Below are 22,435 nucleotides of genomic sequence, written 5' to 3'. Positions count from 1 at the left end.
CAGAAAAACTCTCCTCAAAAGAAACTCCAGGAAGTAGCAACAGCTAATGAATAGATAAAAAACAATTTAAGCAATATAACAGAACAAGAATTTAGAATAATAGTCATAAAATTAATCGCTGGGCTTGAAAAAAGTATAGAGGAAAGCAGAGAATCTATTGCAGAGGCAGAGGAGAGAATAGGTGAATTAGAAGATAAAATTATGGAAAAAGAGGAAGCTGACAAAAAGATTAAAAAAAATCCAAGAGTATGAGGGGAGAATTAGAGAACTAAGTGACACAATCCAACAAAACAATATCTGTGTAATAGGAATTCCAGAAGAGAAAGAGAAAGGGGCTGAAGGTGTACTTGAACAAATCACAGTTGAGAATTTCCCTGACCTGGGGAAGGAAAAAGGCATTGAAACCCAAGAGGCACAGAGAACTCCCTTCAGACATAACTTGAATCGATCTTCTGCACGACATATCATAGTGAAACTGGCAAATACGAGGGTAAAGAGAAAATTCTGAAAGCAGATAGGGATAAATATGCCCTAACTTATAAAGGGAGACCCATAATACTAGTGGCAGACCTATCTACTGAAACTTGGCAGGCCAGAAAGGAATGACAGGAAATCTTCAATGTGTTGAACAGAAAAAAATATGCAGCCGAGAATCCTTTACCCAGCAAGTCTGTCATTCAGAATGGAAGGAGAGATAAAGGTTTTCCCAAACAAACACAAACTGAAGGAATTCATCACCACTAAACCAACTCTACAAGAGATCCTAAGGGGGATTCTGTGAGTGAAATGTTGCAAGGACCGCAGAGTACCAGAGACATCACTACAAGCATGAAACCTTCAGACTCTACAATGACTCTAAACCCATATCTTTCAATAATAGCACTGAATGTAAACAGACTAAATGCTCCAACCAAAAGACATAAGGTATTACAATGGATAAAAACCAAGACCCATCTATTTGCTGTCTACAAGAGACTCATTTTACACCTGAGGACACCTTCAGATTGAAAGTGAGGAGATGGAGAACTATCTCTCATGCTACTGCAAGTCAAAAGAAAGCTGGAATAGCCATACTTATATCAGACAAACTAGACTTTAAATTAAAGGCAGCAACAAGAGAGGAAGAAGGGCATTATATAATGATTACAGGGTCTATCCATCAGGAAGAGCTAACAATTATAAATGTCTATGAGCTGAATACAGGAGCCCCCAAATACATAAAACAATCACAAACATAAGCAACTTTATTGATAAGAATGTGGTAATTGCAGGGGCCTTTAATACACCACTTACAACAGTGGATAGATCATCTAGACACAGGATCAATAAAGAAACAAGGGCCCTGAATGATACATTGGATCAGATGCACTTGGCAGATATATTTAGAACTCTGCATCCCAAAACAACAGAATGTACTTTCTTCTTGAGTGCACATGGAACATTCTCCAAGAGAGATCACATACTGGGCCACAAAACAGCCCTTCATAAGCATAAAAGAACTGAGATCATACTGTGCACACTTTCAGACCACAATGCTATGAAACTTGAAATCAACCACAGGAAAAAGTCTGGAAAACCTCCAAAAGCGAGGAGGTTAAAAAACACCCCACTAAAGAATGAAGGGGGTCAACCAGGCAATTAGAGAAGACATTTAAAAATATATGGAAACAAATGAAGATGAAAATACAACAATCCAAACGCTTTGGGATGCAGCAAAGGCAGTCCTGAGAGGAAAATACATTGCAATCCAGGCCTATCTCAAGAAACAAGAAAAATCCCAGATACAAAATCTAACAGCACACCGAACGGAAATAGAAGCAGAGCAGCAAAGACACCCCAAACCCAGCAGAAGAAGAGAAATAATAAAGATCAGAGCAGAAATAATATAGAATCTAAAAAAAAACACTGTAGAGCAGATCAATGAAACCAAGAGTTGGTTTTTTGAAAAAATAAACAAAATTGATAAACCTGTAGCGAGGCTTCTCAAAAAGAAAAGGGAGATGACCCAAATAGATAAAATCATGAGTGAAAATGGAATTACTACAACCAATCCCTCAGAAATACAAGCAATTATCAGGGAATACTATGAAAGATTATATGCCAACAAACTGGACAACCTGGAAGAAATGGACAAATTCCTAAGCACCCACACACTTCGAAAACTCAAACAGGAAGAAATAGAAAAATTGAACAAAGTTCAGCAAATAAATTGAATCAGTTATCAAAAATCTCCCAACAAGGGGCGCCTGGGTGGCTCGGTCGGTTAAGCATCTGACTTTGGCTCAGGTCATGATCTCACGGTCCGTGAGTTCGAGCCCCGCGTCGGGCTCTGTGCTGACAGCTCAGAGCCTGGAGCCTGTTTCGGATTCTGTGTCTCCCTCTCTCTCTGCCCCTCCCCTGTTCGTGCTCTGTCTCTCTCTGTCTCAAAAATAAATAAACGTTAAAAAAAAAATTTTTTTTTAAATCTCCCAACAAGAGTCCAGGACCAGATGGCTTCCCTGGGGAATTCTACCAGACATTTAAAACAGAGATAATACCTATCCTTCTCAAGCTGTTCCAAAAAATAGAAAGGGAAGGAAAACTTCAGATTCATTCTATGAAGCCAGCATTACTTTGATTCCCAAACCAGACAGAGACCCAGCAAAAAAAAGAGAACTACAGGGCAATATCCCTGATGAATATGGACGCAAAAATCCTCAACAAGATACTAGCAAATCGAATTCAACATCATATAAAAAAAATTATTCACCATGATCAAGTGGGATTCATTCCTGGGCTGCAGGGCTGGTTCAACATTCGCAAATCAATCAATGTGATACATCACATTAATAAAAGAAAAGAAAAGAACCATATGATCCTGTCAATCGATGCAGAAAAAGCATTTGACAAAATTCAGCATCCTTTCTTAATAAATACCCTCGAGAGGGGCGCCTGGGTGGCGCAGTCGGTTAAGCGTCCGACTTCAGCCAGGTCACGATCTCGCGGTCCGTGAGTTCGAGCCCCGCGTCAGGCTGTGGGCTGATGGCTCAGAGCCTGGAGCCTGTTTCCGATTCTGTGTCTCCCTCTCTCTCTGCCCCTCCCCCGTTCATGCTCTGTCTCTCTCTGTCCCAAAAATAAATAAACGTTGAAAAAAAAAAATTTAAAAAAATAAATAAATAAATACCCTCGAGAAAGTCAGGATAGAAGGAACATACTTAACCATCATAAAAGCCATTTATGAAAAGCCCACAGCTAATATCATCCTCAATGGGGAAAAACTGAGAGCTTTCTTCCTGAGATCAGGAACATGACAGGGATGTCCACTCTCACTGCTGTTTGTTAACATAGTATTGGAAGTTCTAGTGTCAGCAATCAGACAACCAAAGGAAATCAAAGGTATCAAAATTGGCAAAGATGAAGTCAAGCTTTCACTTTTTGCAGATGACATGATATTGTATATGGAAAATCCGACAGACTCCACCAAAAGTCTGCTAGAACTGATACATGAATTGAGCAAAGTCACAGGATACAAAATCAATGTACAGAAATCAGTTTCATTCTTATACACTAATAATGAAGCAACAGAAAGACAAAGAAACTGATCCCATCCACAATTGCACCAAGAAGCATAAAATACCTAGGAATAAACCTAACCAAAGATGTAAAAGATCTGTAGGCTGAAAAGTATAGAAAGTTTATGGAGGAAATTGAAGAAGACACAAAGAAATGGAAAAACATTCCATGCTCATGGATTGGAAGAATAAATATTGTTAAAATGTCAATTCTACCCAAAGCTGTCTACACATTCAATGCAATCCCAATCAAAATTGCACCAGCATTCTTCTTGAAGCTAGAACAAGCAATCCTAAAATTTGTATGGAACCACAAAAGACCCCAAATAGCCAAAGTAATTTTGAAGAAGAAGACCAAAGCAGGAGGCATCACAATCCCAGACTTTAGCCTCTACTACAAAGCTGTAATCATCAAGACAGCATGGTATTGGCACAAAAACAGACACATAGACCAATGGAATAGAATAGAAACCCCAGAATTAGACCCACAAAAGTATGGCCAACTAATCTTTGACTAAGCAGGAAAGAATATCCAATGGAAAACAGTCTCTTTAACAAATGGTGCTGGGAGAACTGGACAGCAACATGCAGAAGAATGAAACTAGACCACTTTCTCACACCATTCACAAAAATAAACTCAAAATGGATAAAGGACCTGAATGTGAGACAGGAAACCATCAAAACCCTAGAGGAGGAAGCAGGAAAAAACCTCTCTGACCTCAGCCACAGCAATTTCTTACTTGACACATCCTGAAAGGCAAGGGAATTAAAAGCAAAAATGAACTATTGGGACCTCATGAAGATAGAAAGCTTCTGCACTGCAGACGAAACAGTCAACAAAACTAAAAGGCAACCAACAGAATGGGAAATGATATTTGCAAATGATATATCGGACAAAGGGCTAGTATCCAAAATCTATAAAGAACTCACCAAACTCCACACCCGAAAAACAAATAATCCAGTAAAGAAATGGGCAGAAAATACGAATAGACACTTCTCTAAGGAAGACATCCGGATGGCCAACAGGCACATGAAAAGATGCTCAACGTCGCTCCTCATCAGGGAAATACAAATCAAAACCACACTCAGATATCACCTCACACCAGTCAGTGTGGCTAAAATGAACACATCAGGAGACTGTAGATGCTGGCAAGGACGTGGAGAAATGGGAACCCTCTTGCACTGTTGGTGGGAATGGAAACTGGTGCAGCCGCTCTGGAAAACAGTGTGGAGGTTCCTCAAAAAATTAAAAATAGACCTACCCTATGACCCAGCAATAGCACTGCTAGGAATTTCCCCAAGGGATACAGGAGTACTGATGCATAGGGGCACTTGTACCCCAATGTTTATAGCAGCACTCTCAACAATAGCCAAATTATGGAAAGAGCCTAAATGTCCATCAACTGATGAATGGATAAAGAAATTTTGGTTTATGTGCACAATGGAATACTACCATGGCAATGAGAAAGAATGAAATATGGCCTTTTTTAACAACATGGATGGAACTGGAAAGTATTCTGCTAAATGAAATAAATCATACTGAGAAAGCCAGATACCATATGTTTTCACTCTTTTTTTTTTTTTAATTTTTTTTTTCAACGTTTATTTATTTTTGGGACAGAGAGAGACAGAGCATGAACGGGGGAGGGGCAGAGAGAGAGGGAGACACAGAATCGGAAACAGGCTCCAGGCTCTGAGCCATCAGCCCAGAGCCTGACACGGGGCTCGAACTCACGGACCGCGAGATCGTGACCTGGCTGAAGTCGGACGCTTAACCGACTGCACCACCCAGGCGCCCCCATATGTTTTCACTCTTACGTGGATCCTGAGAAACTTAACAGAAACCCATGGGGGAGGGGAAGGAAAAAAAATAAGGTTAGAGAGGGAGGGAGGCAAAGTATAAGAGACTCTTAAAAACTGAGAACAAACTGAGGTTTGATGGGGGGTGGGAGGGAGGGCAGAGTGGGTGATGGGCATTGAGGAGGGCACCTGTTGGGATGAGCACTGGCTGTTGTATGGAAACCAATTTGACAATAAATTTCATATTAAAAAAATAAAAATAAAAGAATCAAAACAAAGGCAGAGAAAAGAGAGAGAGACACACCAGGAAATAGACTCTTAACTGTAGACAACAAACTGATGGTTACCAATGGGGAGATTGGTGGGGGAATGGATGAAATAGGTGAAGGGGATTAAGAATAAGTACACTGTGTGATGAGCACTGAGTAAAGGACAGAATTGTTGAATCACTGTATTGTACGTCTGAAACTAATATAACACAGTATATTAACTATACTGAAATTAGGATTTAACACTTAATTAAAAAATTAGAAATACATGAATTTGGATGGTAAAAGAATGAGGAATGGAAATAGTCATGTGTTGTATTAATGTATATAGTTAGTTGGATAGCTCTTACCTGAGACTTTAATTAATAATGACATTTTAAAGCATATCGTTGGGGCGCCTGGGTGGCGCAGTCGGTTAAGCGTCCGACTTCAGCCAGGTCACGATCTCGCGGTCCGTGAGTTCGAGCCCCGCGTCAGGCTCTGGGCTGATGGCTCAGAGCCTGGAGCCTGTTTCCGATTCTGTGTCACCCTCTCTCTCTGCCCCTCCCCCGTTCATGCTCTGTCTCTCTCTGTCCCAAAAATAAATAAACGTTGAAAAAAAATTAAAAAAAAATAAATAAATAAAGCATATTGCAATGCAGAAAATGAATCCATTGTGATCTAATGTATTAATGTAAATATCTCATTTAAAATTTTTATTTCTAAAAAAATTTATATTGAATGAAAATTTGTATAGGCAATCCCCAGCTCGCACCACCCTTTCCCAGATGTATTACAAAGCGATTTGGTTTTTGGAGTTTAGAGTTCATTAATCCACAAAATCCTTTTCACTCATAGAGTAGTTTATAACAGAAAGCAAAATACCTGTCATTCTATAGTATTTCAGTATTCTTAAGAATATAAAATTGTTCAGTGATTCACTTCAAGGTTCATAGTACACAGGCAAATGTACTGATGCTAATTTACTTAGGGTAAATACAGTTGTTTAAAGAAGGATTAAATAAAAATATGTCAAAAAGTAGTGGCTTTCATTTAAAAATCAAATGTCTTTAAGTTTGAAAGCACTTACTTTTTATCTTTCCCCCTCCCCTTTTTTTTATTACATTTAAAGTTTTAAACTTTTAATGATGGCAGTGTATATGAGCTGACGATTTTACTATATACTTTTAAACTTATGTGTTTTAAATATAAGGTGGGTTTGGGGCACCTAGGTGGCTCATTCGGTTAAGCACCGGATTTTGGCTCAGGTCATGATCGCGTGGTTCGTGAGTTCAAGCCCCGTATTGGGCTCTGTGCTGACAGCTCAGAGCCTAGAGTCTGTTTCAGATTCTGTCTCCCTCTCTCTTTGCCCCTCCTCTGTTTGTGCTCTGCTTCTGTGTCTCTCAAAAATAAATAAACATTTAAAAATAAAATAAAATAAAGTACATACAAGATGGGTTTGTAATATTTCCGGGACATTATGTCGATCCAGATTTCTTATGTGTTATTTTTTAAGATTTCTCAATGGACTACATTTTCTTTGCAGAACAGCTAAACTTGAAATTAGTGCTTAAAATATATGGAGATGGGGCACCTGGTTGGCTCAGTCAGTTAAGCATCCAGACTCTTGATTTTGGCTCAGGTCATGATCTCACAGTATGTGAGATTGAGTCCTGCGTCTCTCTGCCTCTCCCCTGCTTGCACATGTGTGTACATTTCTCTATCAAAATACATAAACATTTAAAAATAAATGAAATATGTGGCGATTGTGGGAAAGCCTTTTTACTTGAATTAGCTGATAAATAATTTAATGTTAAGAATTTGAGAATTCAGTGTAGATTCATTCTACTTTATTAATGGCGGCGTTTGGTTTTATTTTACATTTTTATATCTATGATGATTTCTCCCAAAAGCCAAGGCTTCTTTTACACTGTGCAAGATTCATTCTGTGGAACTAGCTCGAGGTCACTCTGGCACACCTTTGAAGGGAATGCCCAACATGGACCAATGATCACCTAAAATTTATGGAGTTGTGGGTCCATACTTGTAAATTGCTTCTTTTAATGTGTCATAGGCAATTATATACTAATAGCATTTGTTTTTTATAACATCATGGTTAGGTGGAAGTGAAAGCCGTTCCTGTTTCTCAGAAAAAACCATCTTTACAACAAGAGCAAGTGAAGAAAACTCAAAGGCTGCCTGGCAGTCCTGCAGTAGCAGCAGCGCCTTCCAACACCGATATGACTTTTGGCGGGCTGGCCTCACCGAAGCTGGACGTGTCGTACGAGCCAATGATAGTGAAGGAGGCTCGATACATTGCCATAACAATGATGAAGGTAATTTATTTTTCTTATTAGAAACATTTTCTTTTTCACCATTTATCCCCTTAACAAACATTTCTGTGATCCAAACGCACACACAGAGTTACAGGTCTAGAGAGCTGTCAGTAGATGCAAAACATGTAATATTTTTTTTAGGGTGATTTATTTTCTTACAAAGAGGATTTTCATTTATTTTTTGGCAATGTCTAGGGGGATTACTGATAATAGATCAAGTTAATACAATCAGAGATTGAGATGATTGAAAACTGAATTTCATTTGCTGCAAATGTATTTGTCTACTTTCAGTTTCCATTTCTCCTGGAACATAGCCCTTCAGGAATTCAGTTTAGTTAGGCCCCCTTTGATTTTTGGGTTCTCTCACATGCCAACCTCATTTCGTTGGGTTTCCTACTTGAGGTTTTCTTGTTCTTTGATGCCCTTAGACAGATATTTTAAATATTTGGTGCAGCTTTTTTGGTTCTCTTTAGGGGTAATGTTAGACTAAATTAGCAAGTTGTGCATTAGTTAAAATAGGAGTTAGGAATTTTGCCAGTAACAGAGACCAGTGGTGAGCCATTGAACCCTTTCAGTTAGAGCAATGTCACGGTTAGATTTGTGTTTCATAAAGGTCATGATGGAATATGGAGAATAATTGGACAAATAATCATAAGGCACGGTTAGGTTTAAGTCTCTTTAGGAGACTGTTGACGTAATGTGGTATGATGTGCTAATCCCTTGATTTAGTGAGAATAGATTCAAAAGATATTTAGTATCAGTAGGACTTGGTGGCTGAAGGGAATGGAGTAAAGGGAAGGAAGAATTAAAAGATGAAGTTCCAGTTTGACCTTACATAGTAAGATTGATAATGCTGGAGGAGGAGCAGGTTTTGGTTGAGGAAGGTAATAGTTTTGAATGTGCTGGGTTTTGGATAACTCTGAAATATCCATGCAAAGATATGTAAAAGGAAGTTGGTTGTGCAAACCTGAAGTGATTATAGTCTGACCTCAAGAAAAGAACTTGAGAGTAATTAGCACTGATTACTCATGATATCGTAGAAGTAAATGATATCTATCTTCCATGGTGAGTGAAGGGAGAAGTTCCAGGACAGGATCTGGATAAACACCAGTATTGGTGATTCTCAAATTTTGGGGTACATTAGAATCATCTGGAACACTTATTTAAAAAGGAGATTTTCCAGTAATCTGAAGATTTAGATTCAGTAGGTCTAGAGAGAAGCTCAAGAATTTTCATATTAAACAAATATGCAGAGTGATTCAAATCAAAACCTACACTTTTGAGAAACATTGATTTACAAGACAGGTTAAAGGGGAAAAAAAGGAAAGAAAAAGAAAAGAAAAACCACATTGATAAGAATATTAGCCAAAGAGATAAGACATTAAGCTAGGGCCAGTGTATACTTTTGCCGCTTTTCCTACCACTTTCCTTACGGTAACTCATATAATCCTCACAACAGCCCTATAAGTTACTGTTTTTGTTCCCATTTACATGTGTGGAAACTGAAGCACAGAGAGAGATTTGGTAACTTATTCAAGGTCACACAAATGGCAGTAAGTCCCAATCCATGTTTGATTTTCCTGACTTCTTTCCCCAACTACCTTATGGCATGTCTTGAAAGTAAAGAGCAGTTTGGGAAGAATTGACAGTGCTTTGCTGCAGAAGTGAAGTTTTGAAAAGGATCTAGCAGCATTGAATTCATCAATGATCTCGGCAGAGCAGTTTTAGAGGCATGGTAGGTTTGTGAGTTTATAGATGCAGAGGAAGTGAAAGTAAAGACAAACAAGTATAGATCAGGTCTTTCAAGATGTTAGGTTATAAAAAGAAACAGAGGAAATAGAATTGAGTGAAGGCTTTAGAATTTGGGATGAATAGAGAAAGGCTTAGATGTTTTAATGCTGATGAGAAGACAGTCAAGAGGAAGGAAACCAGGAAGATAGTCCAAGAGAGATGAAAATAGGGTCTAGAGCTCCAGAGGAGGGGTGGGCCTTAAATAGGAGCATTGCCTCTTGCACCTTACCAGGAGAGGGAAGAGAAAGTAATTTATACAGATGCTAGTTAATTTGTAGGTTATGTAACCAAAAGAATTATTTAAGATAGTAATTATATGTTGAAGATAGGAGTGATGAATGTTAGGGTCAGGATTTTGAAACAAAGAGGGAAAAATGAAATGGTCATTATGGAGAATAAAAGAGAACTGATAAGGAAAGATTTATTGGCCATCCTTGAAGAATCAGTTGAAACTAAAGATCATGTATGAACAATGCAGTGTGTGTCATATGAACATGGATAAGGTAATCAGTTGGACTGATTCTGCATTAAAGTTTTGTCAGGGAGCTCCACAAATGAATAGTGAGAGAAGGGAGTTCAGCAGATAGTGGTTACAGAAAGGACAGTGGAACCTAATTTGTTTGGAAAGGAAGATCCAGAGAGAAGGAGTTGGGGTGAGAAGGACTAGTAGTCTAAGAATAGATAAACTAAGGGTCACTGAGGCAGAAACTGTGAGCAGCCATTTTGTTTTGATTCAGAGAACAATTCTATGGAATCTCACAGGTCTATGACATTTGGTGTGAGTGGCTGAAGGAGAGTTGAAGTGAAGTTTGTTGAGGTTGAAGAAACAAGGGAGCTAAAAAGCTGGAGTCTTGGATGAGTTAGTTGTCCACTGACTTAAAGAATTCAAAGATAAACATTCTCATCCATTTTCCATTTTTATTTAAGGGATTTATTTTCTGGTTCCCTTACCTCCCAATCATTCCTTTAGTTTCCTGTGAACATGATTCAGTTTGTATAATTTATTTTGAAAGTCCAGTTACCAGAACCAGATTCAGTATTGCAAGACTGTTCTCAGTCGCCTAGGGTTAGAGCATTTATAGAAAATCATTTCCACACTGTCTTTTGGAGACAGCAGTGTGTGTTCCAAGAAAGAGATTTTCTTCTATTAGCCATTCACACACACTGTGTGCCACTCAATAGTCAGCCAAATATTGTGGAGGATGGAGAAATGAAATATGATCTGTTCTTTGATTATTAAATGTATAATGTGTATTTTGAGGGAAAGTGGTAGAGCAGAAAACATTGTGCTGGGAATCTGGAACCCTGGGTTTTCCTGTTGGACCTAACCGTAAGGGCATATTTCTCATTTGTAACTTTGTAGTAAGTGAAAGCAGCTAGATCTTTTCTAAATCACACTATGAAAAGAGAAAGGGTGGGATGAAGGATGGAGATTTGTGACTGGTGTGGGTGTGCCTCTCTTTACTGTAAGTACAGTAGAAGTTACAAGTGAATGAACCGTTGCAGAACGTTACCTGAACCTTGAAAGATAATGGTTAATTTGGCAATGTTACAGGGGTACAAAAATACTGGGAATAAGGTGACAAGTTTCAGGTACCTACAGCCCATTTTTGTCTTTGTATTTCACAATAATTTCTTCCAGACTTTTGTTATTTTTATTAAGAAACAGATTGTTCTACAGGTCCAGTTGCACCAATCTGTATATTATGGATTCATATCCCATTTTGGTTATATCAGTTACAAATCCCCTTCTCCCGTCCTCTCATATCCTTGCCCTTTATTTATAGTGTGTGTTTGGGAGAAAGCTAAAATTTTAATGTACTCAAAAGATAATATCTTTTTTTTCCCCCTCTTAATTTGTTGATGGTTTGTTTGTTACATCCAGGTCTTTAACACACCTAGAATTTATTTTTGTAAATGATGTGATGCAGGTAATCGATTTTTTTCTTTTTCTTCTATATGGACAACCAGGTGTCTCAGCACCATTTATTGAATGTTTTATCACTATCTTAAGAATGTTTCTTTTTTTTTAATGTTTTTATTTTATTTTTGAAAGAGAGAGACAGAGACAGAGAACAAGTGGGGGAGGGGCAGAGAGAGACACAGAATCTGAAGCAGGCTCCAGGCTTCCAGCTGTCAGCACAGAGCCCGACCCAGGGCTCAAACTCACGGGCCGCGAGATCATGACCTGAGGCCTAAATCAGATGCCCAGTGACTGAGCCACCCGGGCACTCCAAGAATGTTTCTAATGAAGGGAGCCTGTGATGGCTTAGTTGGTTAAGTGTCCAACTCTTGATTTCAGCTCAGCTCATAATCTCACAGTGGTGAGATTGAGCCCTGTGTTGGGTTCTGGGCTGACAGTGCAAAGTCTGCTTGGGATTCTGTCTCCACCCCTCCCCCACATGCGCATGTGCATGTTCTTTCTCTATCTCTCTCTCAAAATAAATAAACTTTTTTTTTTAATTTTTTTTTAACGTTTATTTATTTTTGAGACAGAGAGAGACAGAACATGAATGGGGGAGGGTCAGAGAGAGAGGGAGACACAGAATCGGAAACAGGCTCCAGGCTCTGAGCTGTCAGCACAGAGCCCGACGCGGGGCTTGAACTCACGGACCGCAAGATCATGACCTGAGCCGAAGTCGGCCGCTTAACCGACTGAGCCACCCAGGCGCCCCAATAAACTTTTTTTTTTTAAAGAATATTTCTAATGAGTTATTGGTCTTGATAGATTTATTTACCTCCCTGGATTCTTACTGGTCTCTTTCTTAAAGGTTTATGAAAATTACTCATTTGAAGAACTGCGTTTTGCATCACCAACTCCTAAAAGGTAAGGACCATTTTTGTAACACATAGCCAAGATGTATATTGTCAACTGCTTGCAACTAAAATCATCCTGCATTCCAACTTTATTTTCCATAATAGATATTTTATATCATTTTTAAATTTCCAGTAGATTTACCCCAGATTTTATAAAGTGTAGATTTGCAAATAGAATGTATTTATCTCCAGTTCTAATACTGCCAATATGGTAAATAATAGTAAGGTATTACAGAAAGAATAATTAGTATCTAAAAATATATATATTGGCTTGTTTAGAGTTGGTTAGTTTGTTTTTCCATTTTTTTTCTTCTCTCCTTCACCTAATGAGTCACAGAGCAATTTCAGTGTATGTTGTAGTTGTATTTTCAGTTATGAGGTCTTAATTTTTCAGCCTCTGAGTGATTTTAACTCCATATTTAAGCAGATTTTTTGACTTGCTGTTTTATTTGCTTGTTAGAAGTACTTTTTAAAATGGATGCCTTGAAAGAATTATTAGATAGGTTGTACCATAAAACTTAGAAAAAGCTCCAAGGTGAACCTGAAAAAAATACTTATAAGTTTCTATTATATCACATATCACATGACTTATAAGAAATTAACAGGTTACTATGACTTTATTCTAATATGTATTAAAAATAGTTTTAATGCACAATCTAGAAAGTTTTCTATAAAAATAGCCAAGTTTTGAGAACATATCTTGGTCTAGAAAAAGGAAAGTAGCATTTTGTCTTTGGCTTAATTTTACTTACAAAATGTCCATATAGTGAAAGCAGGTGATTTTTATAAAATAAATATGAGCTGTATAGATTTACTGCATGTTAAATAAGAAAAAACTGGCCATTTGCCAATAAATAGGTTTTCATATACATTTGACATTTTAAACCTAACTAAAATAGTCTCCTGTCTAAGTCAATGAATTATTTATTCAGCAATATTGTTAAGCATCCACTTCGTGAAAGGCACTGATAACAGGCTCTGGGATACTTTTATGAACAAAATAGACAAGGTACTCGTTCTTATTACATTTATATTCCTGTGGAGAAACAAACTATAAATAAGTAAACAAAATAGGAATAATAAGTAAAGTTATTTGATGGAGAGTGATGGGGATGGGACAGGGCACCAGAAGTATTGGGTGACAACAAAGGCCTATTTGAGGAGGTGGTTTTTGATTTCAGAGCTGGATGGTAGTTGGCCATGTTAAGATTTGGAGGAAGTTCATTCTAGGTAGAGGAAATCGAGGGTGGACAGAGCTAGATGTGTTTGAGGAACAGAAGGAGAGTGGAGCAGGAGAATAGTGAGCAAGAAGAAAAATGGTTGAGGATGAGGTCAGAGAGCTAGGTGATGGCCTTGTTATATAGGGACTGGGAGGCTGTGTTAAAGAGTTTCAGTTTTCTTCTATGTGGATTAATTTGGTGGGTTTTAAGCAGGAGAATGAGACACTGTGATTTATAGTTTTTAAAAGATCATTCTGGCTACTCTTTGGAGAATGAATTACAGGGGAGCAGGAGTGGGAACAGAGAGATGAGTTAGACACTGTTAGGTGGCTTGGACTAGGGGTGGGTGGGAGTTAGAAGTGGAAATGAAGAGTGGATGGATTTGGGATATACTTAGAAGATGAAGCCGATAGCCTTGCTGTCAGAAAGGAAATAGGAAGTGAAAGAAAGAGAAGATCCAGAGTGATTATAGATTTCTTCAGCTTCAGCAGTAGTATAGAATATATAGCATTATAGCAGTATGGGAGCTGTCCGACTTTGGTCTGCAGACTGTATTAGGCCTGTTTTTGTAAAGAAAGTTAGGTTAGAACATAGCCTTACTCATTAGCTTATATACTGTCTTTGGCTGCTTTTCACGCTACAGTGGTGGAGTTAAATAGTGTGACAAAGACTGTTTGGCACAATAGACTAAAATATTACAGAAAATGTTACTGATCTCTGGTATAGAGTATCATGATTTTTATGAAGACCAAAGAGTCCGAAATGAGCAGGTGTTTTTTTGCTCTCTTTTGTTGGGTGCTGTGCGAGTAAGAAATAAGAGTTCTTCTTTGGATATGTTAAAGTTGAGATGCCAAGATGCCTCTTGGTTATCTAAGTGGAGATATTTCAGTTTGAAATTCAGAGGAGAAATAAAATTCAGAGTCATCTATATTGAGATGGTGTTTAAAGCTGAGGACTGGGGGCGCCTGGGTGGCTCAGTCGGTTAAACATCTGACTTCAGCTCAGGTCACGATCTCACGGTCCGGAAGTTCGAGCCCCGCATCGGGCTCTGGGCTGATGGCTCAGAGCCTGGAGCCTGCTTCCGATTCTGTGTCTCCCTCTCTCTCTGCCCCTCCCCCGTTCATGCTCTGTCTCTCTGTCTCAAAAATAAATAAACGTTAAAAAAAAATTAAAAAAAATAAAGCTGAGGACTGGATGAATGATCAACTAGAAAGATGCTATTGAAAGAAAAAAAAGAACTAGACCCAAATCCTTGGACATTCCTTAAGTTAAAAGCGGTAGTCAGAAGTGAGAGAGCCAGCCAAACACTAAGAAACAGTGGCCAGTGAGGAGAATGTTGTGGAAGCAAAACAAATATATTTCAAGAAAGTAGATTTCAGCTGTCAAATGCTACTGAGAGATTGCTGAGGATAAAGAAACGACCATTAGATTTGGGGTCATTGGTGACTGACAATGAGCAGTTGCAATGAAGTGGTGGGAACAAAGGCCTAATCAGGATAAGTTGTGGGAGAGAATTGGAAATGAGGAAATGGAGAGGGTGATTGTAGACAGTTCTTTAGATGAGTTTGAAATAAATGGGAAAAGAGACATGAGACCTTATTAGGTCCCATATATCAAGGGATGTTTAAGGTAGTGTTTAAGATGGAAGATTCTGAAGTTTGTATAGAAATGAGATGGAAATAGAAATGATTCAGGAAAGTGGGAGAAATTGATGATGAGTGAGAGAGAGAAAGGTAATTATAGCGTGGAAGTGTTGATGGAATGAGATTCACAGCACAAATGAAGGGGTGGCTTCGAACAAGACCTAGGGCACTTGCATTATAACAGGAGAGAAGATAGAGAAATAGAAAGTAGGTTTATTAATCTGAGAGCAACTTTGGAGTTGTATCTAACTGCTTCTGTTTCTCAGTGAAAAATGATAAGGTCATGATCATCTGAGAGGAAGGAAGAAGGGTGATGGAGGCTTGAGGAGAGAAAGAAAAAATGAAATTCAGTCATTTTGGAGGGTAGGAAAACATACTATCGCAGGGCAATAGGATTGACATTCATCGTAAATAATACCATTAGAAATTACGTTAATGATGTTGTCAGCTGTTTAACCAAAAGTAAATTTTCCAATATCCATCTTATTTCTTTTCAGACCCAGTGAGAATATGCTGATCCGTGTCAATAACGATGGCACTTATTGTGCAAATTGGACTCCAGGGGCTATTGGACTCTACACTATTCATGTGACCATTGATGGCATTGAAATAGGTATTCTTTTTTTTTTTTTTTTCAAGTTATGCTTACTTTCTGCAAACAACTAGACAGAATTGTCTTTCTAATTTTCTCCTTAACTTGTATCATAGATATGGACAGTTTTCATTACTTATTTGGGGCTTCATTTCCTCATTTACGATGAGTACTTAATTAGTACCTTCATAACATTTCAAAATTTTCTAATAATTTATACTATCAGTATAGCTCTCATGACTCCCCCCTCCATTCTCTAATGTGATTGGTCAGGTATGATCTTTATGATGCTAAATTTATGACCATGTGAATACCTCATCTCCCCCTCATGGTCTGTCTGTCTTCCTTTCCTGGCTTAGAGCAGAAACCATCTCATTCATCATTGTATCTCCCAGTCTAGTTCAGTGCCTGGCACACAGTGGCTGCTCAATAAATATTTATTGAATGGATGAATTTTCTTTATCCACCACTAACTTTGAAAAGTATATTGCTTTTCCTTTCAGCATTAATCATTTACTTTTCTTTATTTTTAAACTATTCATATAATAGGACAACAGCAAAACAAGAAAGCTCTAATAAATGTTTATCAATGTGAATTCCTTATAATACTCTTTCCTGATGTTTTTCAAGAAAAAGGGCTTCTGGGGCTCCTGGGTGGTTCAGTCTTTTAAGCCTCTGACTTCAGCTCAGGTCATGACCTCACAGTTTGTGAGTTTGAGCCCTGCATCAGGCTCCACGCTGGTAGTGTAGGGCCTGCTTGGGATTCTGTCTCCGTCTCTGTCTCTCTTTACCCTACTTGCTCGCTCGCATGCACTCTCTCTCCCTTTCTCTCTCTTAGAATTAAATTAAAAAAAAAAAAAAAAAAAGTAAAAGGGCTTCTATAATGAGGTAGATTTAGAAAACCTAAAACTCTCATCTTAGATATTCATACAGTTCACACATAATCCACATTAACAGGGATTCTAAAGTGCCCTGAAATTAACAATCTTGTCTAACTTTGTTTAACCCTTTTCCTGAGACCGTTTGCATGTAAGGAAGAGGGAGTCAAGGTAGAGATAAAAGCAATTACTGATTAACATTCCACCAAAATACCCTTGGGGAACTCTGGTTTAAGTAGTTTGTTTTTATAGTGAAGGTAAAGAGATATGTTATGTTGATATAACTGTGTAGAATATATATTAATGTAACTATATGGAATCAGATATATCAAATTCACCTGTACTGTTCCAGAGACCTTTATCTTCAGTCTTTGCTGCACTCTCCTTTATTTCAACATATCCATAAAGCTTTTAGTTTGGCAAACTTTAGTTGATTCTAAGCAAAACATTGTTCTAGGTAAGACCATTCCTATTGAGGCTTAACAACTTACTGATGATTGCAAGATAGAATGGGCAAACAAAATCAGATGAAGTAGAATATAAGTAGTGACATGCGAGAGGTACCAATTACAAGAATTCAAAAGTGAAGGGAGTCAAGAGTGTCTTCATCTTCAGTAATGGTGGGGTGAAGAAAGCTGATGCACAGTAGATAAGAAAAATCCACTTATATTTGTTTTTTGAAATGAAACTGAAGAAAAAGATTCATATTTACTTAGCATCACCCATTTTCTTTCCTACCTTACAAACTCAGCTCTCTCCCCAAGGTGACCAAACTCAGTAGACTGGGACTTGCTTGACCATAAGCAAGGATAGATAATAATTCATTAGAGTAACAGTGATATTAATAACTAGTATTTATCAAGCAGTTAATATATTTCTAGCACTGTTTTATGCACACCTTATGTGTGTGCATATTTTAAATTCTTTCATTCTTACAGTACCTCAGTGAGAGAGGTGCTCTTCTCATTCTCGTTTTATAGATGAAAACAGGCACAGAAAGTCAGACAGTTAGCGGCAGATATGGGAACAACCAAGACAGTATAACATGAGAACCCCAGCTATTAACCACCGTGCTGTGCCGCCTGCTGGTCAGAATGGTGATTGGTGTAGATGATGAAGTGGTACTGATGTTGTAATTTGATATGGTGATCTGGTGCAGTGATCTGATGTTGTAAGATAACAATCTCACAAGGGTTTCTTCTTTTCTTTTTATTTTTTTCAGTATCATTTCATATGTTCCAGATAAAGAATAGGAACCCTTTGTCTTTTCCTTGAACTTCTGAGAGACTCATTTGGAATGTTAAGGCCCCTTTTCAAATATTTCCTTTTTTTTTTTTAAGTTTTATTTAAAGTTTTTAAGTTTTATTAACTAACACAATATAATTTAGTTTCAGGTGAACTTATCTAGACAACATGCGGTGTTCATCACAAGTGCACTCCTTAATCCCCATCACCTGTTTAACCCATCCTACCCATGTCCCCTCTGAGAAACATCAGTTTGTTCTCTATAGTTAGAATCTGTTTCTTGGGCTGCCTCTCTCTCTCTTTTTACACTTTGCTCATTTGTTTCACATAAGAGTGAAATCATATGGTATTTGTCTTTGACTTATTTTACTTCCGTAATACTCTCTAGCTCCATCCATGCTGTTGCAAATGGCAAGATTTCATTCTGTTTTAGAGCTGAGTAATACTCCATTGTGTGTGTATGTATGTATATGTATACCTGTATACCACGTCTTCTTTATCCATTTATCAATCGATGGACACTTGGCCCATTTCCATAATTTGGCTGTTGTAGATAATGCTACTGTACACGTTGAGGTGCCTGTATCCCTGTGAATTAGAATTTTTTTTATTCTTTGGGTAAATACCTAGTAGTACAATTGTTGGATCGTAGGATAGTTCTATTTTTAACTTTTTGAAGCAGTTCCATACTTTCATCCAGCCTAGCTGCACCAGTTTGCACTCCCACCAACAGTGTAAGACAGTTCCCTTTCTCCACATCCTCACCAACACCTGTTTTTGTGTTGTTGATTTTTTTTAAGTTTTTATTTGAATTCCAGTTAGTTAACATACAGTGTAATACTAGTTTCAGGTGTACAGTATGGTGATTGAGCACTTCCATACGGCACCCAGTGCTCATCACAACAGGTGCATTCCTTAGTCCCCATCACATATTTAACCAATACTCCTACCCACCTCCCCTCCGGTAATCATCAGTATGATCTCTATAGTTAAGAGTGTTTCTTAGCTTTTGTTTTTTTTTTTACCTTTTAAATATCAATCACCTTAAAAAGACAGTATTTTGATACTTATTTTATTTGTTTGAAATTGTCTGTTGGGGGCGCCTGGGTGGCTCAATCATTTGAGCGTCCGACTCTTGATTTCACCTCAGTTATGATCTCATGGTTTTTAAGATCAGTTCTTGAGATGAAGCCCCTCATCAGGTTCTGTGTTAATGGTATGGAGCCTGCTTGCGATTCTCTCCCTCTCTCTCTGCCCCTCCTCTGTTCTCTCTCTTTCTCTCTCTCTGTCTCAAAATAAATAAACTTAAATAAAAATAGTCTGGGGGCACCTGGGTGGCTCAGTCAGTTGAGTGTCTGACTTCAACTCAGGTCATGATCTCATGGTCTGTGGGTTCGAGCCCCACATTGAGCTGTGTGCTGACAGCTGACAACCTGGAGCCTGCTTCAGATTCTGTGTCTCCCTTTCTCTCTGTGCCTCCCCTGCTTGTGCTTTCTCTCTCTCTCTCTCTCAATAATAATAAATAAATAAGCTTAAAAAATTATAAAAACATCGTTTATGAATGTACACAAGGTTAGGTTTAAGGATCCTCTCTCCCTTGTATTCACAAATGTTACAATTATCTTTCTATTCTTACAGATGCTGGCCTAGAAGTTAAAGTAAAAGACCCCCCAAAAGGGATGATACCACCAGGAACTCAGCTGGTCAAACCAAAGTCTGAACCTCAACCAAATAAGGTTAGGATAGAATAAAATTAGAACCTGAATCGATTAGATAGTGATTTACTAATTTTCTTCATTGATGCTTCAAGGTGGTCATCAAACATCTAATATTTTAGTTGACTTCAGTTTTTGAATATTAAATATCCCTAAATAAATTTGAAGAGTATTTTGTGATAATTCTAATCATTTCTAAATTATAGGACCTGTACTTTAGGCTTCTTTGTATAATGCCATAGTAATTTATAGGCCTTGTGTACTTTCTGTTATTGACGGTATACGATTAACAAAAAGTTTACTGAAATTAAGTGCATAAAGTTTATAAGGAAAGTATCCTATACTGTTAAAAGAAAAAAATAATTTCCTAACATCTAAAAAAGTAAATATAGGGATTGGGGTAAACTCCTTATTAAAAAGGTAACACTAGGAATAGAATTTGTATCATACCTTTCTAAAAGGAAAACTATGGCTCTTTTCTCTTTTTTATCATATGTCTTCAAAGTTTAGAAAGGAAATTATAAATATGTACGTTTTAATACTTCTAAAATTCTTTCATTATAAATAAGCCAGTGTTAACTTGCACAGAGAAAGCAACTACAAATAATTTTGGAAACTTTCTCTGAATTATAATACTTTCAAACCTGTTTAATTTTCTTAGTACTTATAAGATCTCTGTTCTATGATTTTCTATCTCAAGTGTCTGTCTTTGCCTTTCCCAGGTTCGAAAATTTGTGGCCAAGGACAGTGCAGGACTCCGTATCCGTAGCCACCCTTCCCTTCAGAGTGAGCAGATAGGCATAGTAAAAGTCAATGGAACTATCACTTTCATTGATGAGGTAATTTGTAAAGAAACACTTGGTAATACATTTTGAACAGAAAGTTTTTGCATTGTTTGTATAATAATATTACTAAATTTTCTGTTAGTATGTTTTAATTGGTTTGGATAGCATTTGGAAAGTTGTTTTGCAGATGCGTTGAGTTTCAAACATTTTATTTTTCTTTATCAACAAAAAAGTAACTAAACTATATTTTTAACATGAAAGAAGCTCAGTTAACAAGTAGAACCTGTACAAGTAGTCACTGAAAATGGGTACAGCTTTTCTTAAATATTTTAAGTGTTGTTTTTAAATATGTTCATCGTATTGCTTTAACTTTGGACAGCATATTTTTCTAGTAATACAACCAAGAAACTTACGATTATTAAATCATAAATTGAGGGGAGAAAAGAAGTTATGTTGTTTAGAGAGACAAACATTTTATTTTTAAACTATCTTAAAGTGTGATTTCTTTGCGCTTTTACTCATAAGGGACATTGTTTTTACTGTCTCACCATGTGAATTACCACATTTCTTGGCATTCTTTGCTGCTTTTTCCTTGAAGTTTCTCTTTTACTTACCGGCTGCAAAAACTAGATGTTTAATCTTCATGTCCACTATTATTTGCCTGCTTTGTAGCCCTGTAGCCCTTGCAAGCCTACTAGGACTTACAGGTGGGCATGGCTTGTTGTTGCTTATGTCTTGTAGATCCATAATGATGATGGTGTGTGGCTGAGACTGAATGATGAGACAATAAAGAAGTATGTTCCTAACATGAATGGTTACACTGAAGCCTGGTGCCTGTCCTTTAATCAACACCTTGGCAAGAGTCTTCTGGTCCCTGTTGACGTAAGTAAAAGGTGGTTTTAAAAAGCATAATAGGTACACTCTGTCCTCATTACAGGGCTTTCTTTAATTAAGGCTTTTCAGTTCTGAGGTAAACCACAACTAAATAACTTTTGCTTTGTTAGTGCCTGAATTCATAAGCGCTTCTGTGTAATGAAGGTGGAGTTTGGCAAAGCTAAGCACTGGTACTTATTATGGTCACAGGCAGGAAGTAGTAAATTAAAACTAGGCCTTTGGAATTCCTTTCAAAGATGTAGGGAATGAGAGTAGTTGTCTGTTATTCACACTGCTGTTTTCAATGAATTCTAAACTAAAAGTTGTGAACTCAGTATTACTATACATTCAAAAAGATGTATAACATTTCTGTTGTATGTTGGCATTTTGTAGTTAGTTCCCTGTGTTTGTCTAAGTTTGACTCGTTTCTTTCTTGGCTTATAATACTATTGTGTAAAAATGAAAAGGAATTTTAGTCTCTTAGTGGTGTTACAGTGTTCCAACTAGAACTAAAAGCTAAATCCTAATGTCAGAGAATTTATTGAACCTCTGACAAATGCAGTACAGTACTTAGCTAGCATCAGTGTCCAAAAATTGCCATAAACTCATAGCTCTATTTATAATTAAACAGAAATATATGATTTTTCTTCCTTTTCATCACTATCAAATGTATGTACTCCTTATGACACTGTTCATAAATAGCGCTGGTAAAATTTTATTTAAAAAAAAACCTTAGTATTTTAAACAGTTGAATTTCTTAAAAATCAGCAGCATATAAAGGTAGCTTATTATATCAAATCATTCAATATATTGTTTGTTTTCCTCTTTGATAGTCCAGAGTAATGTGCTCTTTCCAAAGGGGCAATTATAGAAGATGATTCTTTGAGGAAAAATATAATTGAACTTCTATTTCTATTTGTTGATCTCATACTTTATATTAT

The 22,435-nt window shown here is 37.4% G+C and overlaps 1 protein-coding gene across 8 annotated transcripts in view; it reads left to right on the top strand.

The window, feature by feature from the left end:
• Window positions 1–22,435, top strand: part of MYCBP2 (MYC binding protein 2) — a 283,331-nt gene that overhangs the window by 179,775 nt on the left and 81,121 nt on the right. For all 8 annotated transcript variants that reach the window (XM_030312209.1, XM_030312183.1, XM_030312194.1 and 5 more), the window contains 6 exons: window positions 7,720–7,935; window positions 12,498–12,553; window positions 15,904–16,019; window positions 19,760–19,857; window positions 20,559–20,675; window positions 21,363–21,503. In XM_030312209.1, the coding sequence (XP_030168069.1) occupies window positions 7,720–7,935; window positions 12,498–12,553; window positions 15,904–16,019; window positions 19,760–19,857; window positions 20,559–20,675; window positions 21,363–21,503 (744 nt within the window). The remainder of the gene's footprint in view (window positions 1–7,719; window positions 7,936–12,497; window positions 12,554–15,903; window positions 16,020–19,759; window positions 19,858–20,558; window positions 20,676–21,362; window positions 21,504–22,435) is intronic.

The sequence above is a fragment of the Lynx canadensis genome, chromosome A1 (assembly GCF_007474595.2).
Source record: "Lynx canadensis isolate LIC74 chromosome A1, mLynCan4.pri.v2, whole genome shotgun sequence".
NCBI classification, from domain to species: Eukaryota; Metazoa; Chordata; class Mammalia; order Carnivora; family Felidae; genus Lynx; species Lynx canadensis.
This window is presented reverse-complemented; position numbering and strand designations above follow the sequence as displayed.